We start from the raw sequence: 9,116 nt of genomic DNA on the forward strand, positions 1-9,116 counted from the left end.
TCAACTCCATTTCTTTCAGATATTTATAAGAAATGGAAGTGAGCTGAGAAAAAATATCTGTTAAAGGTTATCAATAAAATTATCTTCTTTGGAACAAAGATTTGTTTTTGTAAATATAGCTTGAGAAGGTATAAAGATGAATATCAAAGACATGAAAGCAGAAAACATTGAAAGAAACTATGTATTGGAAGCTATAATTAGATTCATTGATATTATTGGGGTTCCTTTGTTCATTTGCATTATACATTATGCAACAGGATATTCATTTGCTTGAGAAAGAAACAACCCTTTGTATCATGTTCATGAAGGCTTTTTTCACTTGCTGGTTCCGTAAAGTGTAAATGAAAGGATTCAAAAGTGGGGCAATGGAGGTATTGAGCACTGCAATTCCCTTGGAAAAAGATATTCTTTGTTTGACTGACGGCTTAACGTACATGAAGATACAGCTGCCATAAGAAAGAGATATCACAATCATGTGAGAGGAACATGTTGAAAAAGCCTTTTTCTTCTGATTAGTTGAAGGGATTTTTAGAATTGTTAATGCAATAAAGCTGTATGATATTATCACCATTACCAACGTGACCACAAGTGTCACTGATGCAGAAATGAATCCCATGGTCTCTAAGAGCTGTGTGTCTGAGCAGGAGATCTGCAGCAGGGGAGTTGTATCACAGTAGAAATGATCAACAACGTTGGAGGCACAGAAGTCAAGGTTTATGCCTAAGAGGAGAGGTGGAAAGATGACAAAAAACCCAGCAAGCCAACAACAGAAGACAAGTTGCATGCAGATCTTACTGCTCATGATAGTTGTGTAGTGCAGGGGCTTACAGATGGCAACATAGCGGTCATAGGACATGGCTACCAGCAAGTAAAATTCAGATGCACCAAGAAGGAAGGCAAAAAACACTTGAGTAAAACAACAATTAAAGGAAATGGTTTTGTTCCCGGTTGCCATAGCAACCAACAATTTGGGAATGCATGTGGTAGTATAGGAAATTTCTAGGAAGGAAAAATTCCGAAGGAAAAAATACATGGGGGTCTTGAGGGTGATATCCACCAGGGTGAGTGTGATGATGAGCAGATTGCCAGTGACACTTAGCAGGTAGGTGAGAAGCAGGAAGACAAATAGCACAACTTTCAATTGTGGATCATCAGTCAAACCTGCCAGGATAAACACTGTCACTTGTGTGTGATTTCCCATTACTGTCCTCTACTTTTCCAGGTCTAAATAGAAAAGAAAGAAAGAAAGAAATTGATAGTCCTAAGGGGAAAATACCAGTGGTAACTAGTGTCTAAAATTAGGAAAGCAATCTTTCAGATAGAGTAACACCATTCATATTTTAGGAGGTTATGCCAGGAAGAACAATACTTTGCATTTCCAAAGTATCTGGATAGAGAATTTTATGTTTACTTTGCAGTTCTGCCAGAGAATAATGATAGTGATGATTGATATGATAGCGGTTGTTGACTGTTTTTATATGAGGGAAATTAGAAGGAGTTTTAAAACATGCACAAATGCTTCTTCTCTCTTGATTTTAGCAAGAATTGAGATGGATGCCATTTCTTATTCAATTAAGAGCTTTGCATTCAGAACCAAAATGATTGTCATTAAAATTATATCAGAAAATGGTTTTCATAAAATACACCACACACACATACACACACACACACACCTCACCATCATCAATAGACAGGGTTATATAACTTTACCATTTTACTTAATCAAATTCAAATGCTTGATTCTTCTGTCATTTACTTTCATGGCTAATGAGATACAGTTGCCAATAAGTGAATATGAAACATCATGAATAGTTTTATTTTCTGTCCTTAGTAGTATTTCCATCCCATCAAACTCTGTTATCATTCCCACTCTTCCCACGTTGTACTCCCAAACAAAATAAGCAGGAATGTTCTGGTAATATTTGTGTGTCTAATAAGAAACTGCAGTTTTCCTCTCTAAGTTATTATTCTGAAAAATGAAAAAAAAATTAAAACGAGAGTAATGGATATAGAGGCATATAGAAATATATAAATATGAGTTCAGGAAATCATATAAAGTGGGAGAAAGATAAAGATAAATCTTTATGGAAACCTAGAAATATAGAAGGGATTTTTAGAAATAGGTTATTGAGCTTAAGGAAGAAATTAAATTAGTAAGAAAAATTGAAAGAAGATTAAGACATTTAAATTAGTGATAATCCTAAAATTAAAAATATGTAAGTTTGTAAGTATTAATAAATACAAATTATAAGAAAATATTTGTCATGAAATTTCTCTCTCTGCTTTACACTTACCATTTTAATCTTTCTGTAAAATACAGACTGAAAAGATGAACAATTTGAGGTCAGCATGGCTTAAAAGAGATGAACAGTATTTGGTAAATTTCAAATACAATGAATCACAGAATAGTGTTGACAAAATTTTAGGAGGCATGTATTTCCTTACCATAAGGATATTCAAATGTTTGGCTAAAATGTAATTAAATAAATATTAACTATAGATAACAGTAGTCATCTCAACATATGGCATATATTAGAGACATATGGCATATATTAGAGACAATCAGATTGTTCTGGTTTGCACAGCTAGCAAATTGGACACCAAGATTAAGTTTGAAAGAGTGTTTTTCCCTACGTTGTGCTCTGAAAAATAACAACTTCTACCAATGATTATAGGACAGTTTATTGTGCTTTTTTTCTTTTTTTAATAATGATTCTAAGGAAAATTTCTTTCCTTGGTACCTTCATATCAAACACATAAAATAAATAAGGTTTAGTAATGGGCCATAGATAAGACAATGCTTTCTGTTTTGAGAATATCAATATAATTATTTCAATCTCTAAAACATAGAATGTAATTTCAAAGATATATACATAAATAAAAATAAACATAGAGTACAAATAAACATTGTTTCCATTTATATCTAAAAGTGTAGGTAAAAAATAAGATCTGGTGTCAAATTCATGTTAATAATGTAGACATATATGGGTATAAAAGAAAGGACGGTTGTTTTTCCTGGACATTCCTCTTACATTAACATAATTGTGAAACGATTAATCATAAATTTTTCTTCATTTACACAAATTACTCCAAAGGCAACAACTGTAGGAATGTTATATCTAAAACACCTAAATCAGAGTTTTATTATGTCAGATTATTTCTTTGTCCAACTACAACAGTTACACCCACCAACTATCCCCAACACATATTGTACAAAAATTAACAAAGCTCACACTACAAAACCATTAGAAGTCAAGCTTATGTTAAATATTATGAATATTAGTGAAATTTTAAAAAGGTAAAGTTTTTCAAAACTAAATTTTCATTGTATTCTGTCTTTTTTCATGATTTCCCCTTAATCAAAATTTGAAGGTTAGAAAAATAAGGTTAATACCATAATCGTAAAAATAAGACAAAAATGGGTTAAAACAATTCTAATGGAAATATGGTCTTTAAATTTTCGACGTACCAATTTTTTCATCCTTTTGAGTCCTAATCAGTCTGCCAAAAGCACTTTAAAAATCAAACACATTTTTTGAAGACATTAAACAGATTTATTCCAGCAAATTATCTCTGCTTCAATATTTAACTCTTTTATCATCATGCTGAACAGACCACAGTGTTAATTCCATTCTTCTCTGTAGGATTCTCCCTCTATCCCACAATCTGTGACTGATTTTCTTACTTATTTATGGCAACTTTGTAAATGGTTTTAAAAGGTTTTTTTTTTCAGAGTTTTAGACTATTAAATTTCCCTGTCACTACAATTGACTTATTTATGTTTTGAGTGCTTTTCTTGGTATTATTCACAGTGCCATATGAAATTCATCAGCACTTGATCTCATTGAATATTTATGCTGTCTGTATCTTGAAAGAAAATATCTAAAGATTATGAGGAGTCCCCAGAGGATATGAGATCCAAGAAGACCATTCTCAAAGGGTCACAAATTTATACATTACTCACGAGTTCTCCCTAGGCACTAAATACTTAAAAAAAAAATAAATTATATACTTTTTTTTCAAAACTGCTTTTAACTCTGTCTCCAAAGCTTTCAGTATAGATTTCCCTAATGTGTGTTTGCCCTTCCACACAGATGTGTTTTGAAACCCTAAATACATAGATAACAAACTAGAAGTCAAAAAAGAAAATTTTAGTTGATAATAACAAGTGACAATATTAGTTGGAGAAGTTATTAACCTGTCATAGAAAAAATTGCACCTGTAATATCTAACATTTTATTCCATATAATCATTTCGTTTTTATTCTGAATTCAGTCTTTCCTCCAAATCGTCTTTACAATCTGATCTTATAGATCTTAAGACTGATTATTTCATAACACCCAAGCATTCTCCACTTTCTCTGTATTAATGGAATATTTGTCTCTGTCTACAACTAGCCTTCCTTGCAACTGGTTGTGACCATGTGACTAAATTATGAGCAAAGGACATAAGTGGAGATGTGCAATTTCCTTTGATTGTTCTTTGATAAGAGGGGTTTGCCCTCCTCTTCCTCTCTGCTAGTCCCTCACACTGTTGTGATGCAGGTTGGATGGCAAACCATTTGGAACCATGAGTATGAGCAAGCACATGAGGAATACACTGGCCATTCAATACGGGACAGCAGACCCAAGTTCCTAACACCATCGCAGGTCCTACCAGCTAAGAAACACAGTGACTTCACAGAAGAGTTCCATGATGTGATATTTGTCTTTCTTACACTCTACCAAATCTATGGTATTAATCAAAACCCGAGAAGGGTCTGAACTTTTACCTAGAGTCTAACAGGTTGGCCCACCATCATTTCATAGATATTGATGGGGAGGCAAGCCTACCAAGTCAGCAACAGAAAACTTTATTATGTATTATATAGCAGGAAGCAGGAGCTTCATGTTCTCATCTGTTCTCCTGACCCCTAAATTCTCTTCAAGGAAGGGCCCTAACCCTAATAGATATTGTTATTTACACAATGCACCTACATTTAAAGCTGAGGAACACCAGGTTAGGAAATTCTCAGTCTTGTGAAGAGAAAATCTGCTTAATTTTGCCCTACTAGAAGAGAGTGTCTTTAATATACTGCTAAGGGGAAAAATAGGCCAAATCTATCACAAAACATTCTTGAAAACAGAGTCCAGAACAAAAGCTATCACAACATGTGGAAATGTTTCAGAATTTCCTTCCACCAAATCCACCCCTCATTTCTATACCAACTTGGCTTCAGCTGCAAATTCCCCTAAGCATGTACCTATGTTAACCTCTCTGATTAACCTGCAGGTCTCTCTTATTACTCCCAAGGTACCACAGTGTTTTCCAACAAGATGTCAACCAATGTCCAGCCCTCACGCAGGAAGTATAAACCCAAGAGTGCATGAGGTCTCCTAGAAAGAGTTTACAATTTTAGAGGTTGGCAGCCACATTAAGCATGCATCATTCAGATTACAGGTTAGCAAGCCTCCCATGTAACTTCCAGCTGGCTGGTAAGCCTTAGAGCTCCCAATTCAGTAACTTATTTTTGGAGGGACTGCTTAAGTGTATTTAATCCAATTTTTTCTATTTGTTCAAGCCATTAGCCATGTGACATTTGTCTGCTTCATTATGACTCAAAATACGAGTGAGGAAGACATTTGGAAGTGTTTTTCCCGACTAAAATAAAAAACACAAGAAAAAACGTACTAGTGAGGATGTGGAGAAAAACAGAACCCCCATGCACTGTTGGTAGGAATGCAAACTGATGCAGCCACTGTGGGAAACAGTTTGGAGCTTCCTCAAACATTAAAAATAGAACTACTCTATGATCCAGGAATTCCACCAAGGAATATGAAAACACTAATTCAAAAGGATGTATGTACCCCTATATTCATTGTGGTACTTTAGAATAGCCAAATTATGGAAGCAGCCCAGTGTCCACTGATAGATAATAGATAAAGAAGAGGTAGTAAATATAAAAGAATATTATTCAGCCACAAAAAGAATGAAATCCTGTCGTTTGCAACAACATAGATGGATCCAGAAGATATTGTTCTAAATAAAATAAGTCAGAGAAAAATACCATATGATTTCACTCATATGTGAAAGTTAAGAAACAAAAGAAAGAAAGAAAGAAAGAAAGAAAGAAAGAAAGAAAGAAAGAAAGAAAGAAAGAAGAAAGAGACACACCAAGAAACAGGCTCTTTAGAGAACAGACAGAGGGTCACCAGAGGGGAGATGGATAGGGAATGGGTGAAATAGGTGAAGGGATCAAGAGTACATTTATGACGAGCACTAAATAATGTATACAATTGTTGAATCACTATATTGTACACCAATATTATACTGTATATTAATTTACTGGAATTAAAATAAATTTTAAAAAGAAGTATTTTGGAGCACCTGGGTGGCTCAGTTGGTTAAGCTTCTGACTTTGGCTCAGGTCATGATCTCAGGGTTCATGAGTTTGAGCCCCGTGTCAGGCTCTGAGCTGTCAGCTCTTAGCTGGAGCCTGCTTCAGATTCTGTGTCTCCCTCTCTCTCTCTCTCTGCCCTTCCTCTGCTCTCTATCTCTCTTAAGGATCAATAAATAGTAAAAAAAAAAAAAAAATTAAAATTAAATAAAAAATAAAAAGAAGTATTTTGCCTAAGGGTGAAGGTAGGTGTATGGAGGTGACCAGGAGGTACTGGAGTGGTCCCCTCTTGTCTCTGCTATCCTCAGAGACCATCTGGTGGAGGATGACAGACCTAACAGGTAAATTTAAGGCTCTTGCATTGGAGTATTTGTCTTCTGGAGGAAGGCAGGTATCTTGCCTGATACCAGGTTTTTCTCTCTCTCCACTTCTACAAAATCTGAGTGGCCCATTCCAGTAGCTATAATTGCATCTAGTTTCCAGTTATCCCCTACTCACACTGAGACCTTTCATCTAGAAAGATCAGGTGCAGAAGGGACAAGGACATTTTTTTAAAACTTATCCAGAGTTAAACTTGAATCCACTAGACCCCTTGTGGCCGTGTTCCCACCTGGAATGTGTACCAACCTGACTGATTTGAGTTTGTTTAAAGCAATAATATAACAATGTATTGGGTGATATCACATTAAATTTATTAGACTTGTACCCTTAGGTTTCTGTAGACTGACAGTTTCTCAGACATTTCTTATTTTTTATAACCTAGACAGTTCTGAGAAGTACTTGTCAGGCATTTTCTAGAATCTCCCTTTATTGGAATGTGTCTGGAGTATCTGTTCTGGATACCCTCAGGTGATAGAGCAAGGGAATATATATTTGTATCTATCCAGATTTATACACACAATTATGCAATTACATGTGTGTCATTCTGTATCTATGTTATGCTACACATGAATTCATACTAGTATCTTCAACTTTAACCCAATATCACATGAATCATTCTACCTTTGTCCTCTTGCTCCTATGTATTACTCCAACAGTGAAACAATGGCTTCCTCCATCTGCAGTTGACTTAATTATTCAATTCCAATAGAAATGTCCAGTAGGAAGCAACTATATCAACTAGAGTATAGGGCTTATGACTTGAGTCTTACTGATTCACTCATTTCCACCCATAGGTTAGTATCATTTCCCCTACTCCCTTCAGTGAAGTTGTTTCTTACATTCATAATGCAATTAAATCCTCTGCATTCCATTTTAAGATCCTGGATTTAATTTTTTTTTTAATTTTCACACATTGGAGTTATTCTTTGTGTTGCAATGTTCTTTTTACTCGTTTTTACAACTGTAGTGTGATATACCCATCTTCATGGCATCATATTCAATAACTTTACTACCCTAAAAAAAATCAGCTATGCTTCAACTTTTCAACCCTCCAGCTCCCAAGTCCTGGCAATCACCGATCTGTTTACTTTCTCTATAAATTTGTCTCTTTTAGAATAGCATATAAGTTCAATCATACACTGTATAGCATTTGAAGTCGGCTGACTTTCACTTAAGAGTGTGCATTTAACATTCATCTATGTCTTTGTATGGCTTGATAGCTTATTCCTTTTGCTGTATGTTTAGCCATTTGCCTTTTGAATAGCCTGTGAATTGCTTTCATTTTTTTCCAATTATATATAAAACATACATGTTATATATATATATGTATCATATATAAAATATATAAACATATAAAATATTATGTATATCATTTACATCCAAAGTCAGGTTTGGTGCGTCCTTGGCCATCCTCTTTCCACCTAGAGGAGTAAACAATAACTGAAAGCAGTGATCTGTTGGATAGTTTCAATCCTACCTCCTGACCCTCAAGCTCATTAAGAGGTAGGTGAGTTAGGGACTCATACCTCTTCATTTGTTACCTGCTCAAGAGCATCTATAATTGGATGAGGGATCTTACACATTCTTAACCTTGCCCATGGATGATCCCTGTGCCCTCCTTTTCCAGAGAGCCATATCTTTTCTAGCAATTTATCTTCTTCAACAAAACTGTCAAGAACTTGGAGGGAGATAATAGGTGACCCAACCACAGTTTCATAGATTCTGGCAGAAAACACAAGACTCCTGAGTCAGAGACAATAGATATTACTACTCACAGCATAGCAGGTGGCATAGACTTCATGTTTGCAACAGTTCCTCTTGCCTCCCAGTCCCCACACAGAGCAATGCAGAGAGGATGCACATGGATGCTACACATACAATAGGTATATGTCAGAGCTGAGAAACTCTGAGCTTGGAAAAAATCACAGTATTTAAAGAGGCTGCTACCAAACCTGGCCAATATTGCCATATGCAGAGGCATGATCTTTCTAATTCTGGTCAGGAAAAAAGTCTGCCTTCTTGCATAGAGGGAGATATAATCTCTATCTCCATGGCTAAATGCTATAAAAACAGTTGTAAAAATAATCTAGAGCAAGAGCTAATACAAGATATGTATGTAGCAAGTCCATGGAAAATTGGCACTCAGTAGTCATGAAAGCACAAGGGGTTGCATGAAATATACGCTTAAGGAGGGTTTTTTTTTTTTGAAGTAGTTTTCTGACCTTGAAGTATTTGAAGATAGGGCTGTGACCATAATAAGACATCAGGAATCCATGGCATCAAGTATTGACAGAGTTACTTAGATTATCACTTAGGAAGAAATTTACATTAAAGGATAACCTTTTCCAAACTAAATGGA

General features: G+C 35.2%; 1 protein-coding gene across 1 annotated transcript; it reads right to left on the reverse strand.

The window, feature by feature from the left end:
• Positions 1-262: 262 nt before the first annotated feature.
• LOC109261092 (olfactory receptor 6C74-like) lies at positions 263-1,224 on the reverse strand. Its single transcript, XM_019439613.2, has one exon. The coding sequence runs from the start codon at positions 1,199-1,201 to the stop codon at positions 263-265; it is 939 nt and encodes a 312-aa protein (XP_019295158.2). The 5' UTR covers positions 1,202-1,224.
• Between the last annotated feature and the right edge of the window lie 7,892 nt (positions 1,225-9,116).

This window comes from Panthera pardus, unplaced genomic scaffold (genome assembly GCF_024362965.1).
Source record: "Panthera pardus isolate Hobbes unplaced genomic scaffold, ASM2436296v1 HiC_scaffold_6, whole genome shotgun sequence".
NCBI lineage: Eukaryota > Metazoa > Chordata > Mammalia > Carnivora > Felidae > Panthera > Panthera pardus.

What these genes read in the sequence shown, in the direction of transcription:
- LOC109261092 (XM_019439613.2), bottom strand. Translation starts at nt 1,201, where the DNA reads ATGGGAAATCACACACAAGTGACAGTGTTTATCCTGGCAGGTTTGACT.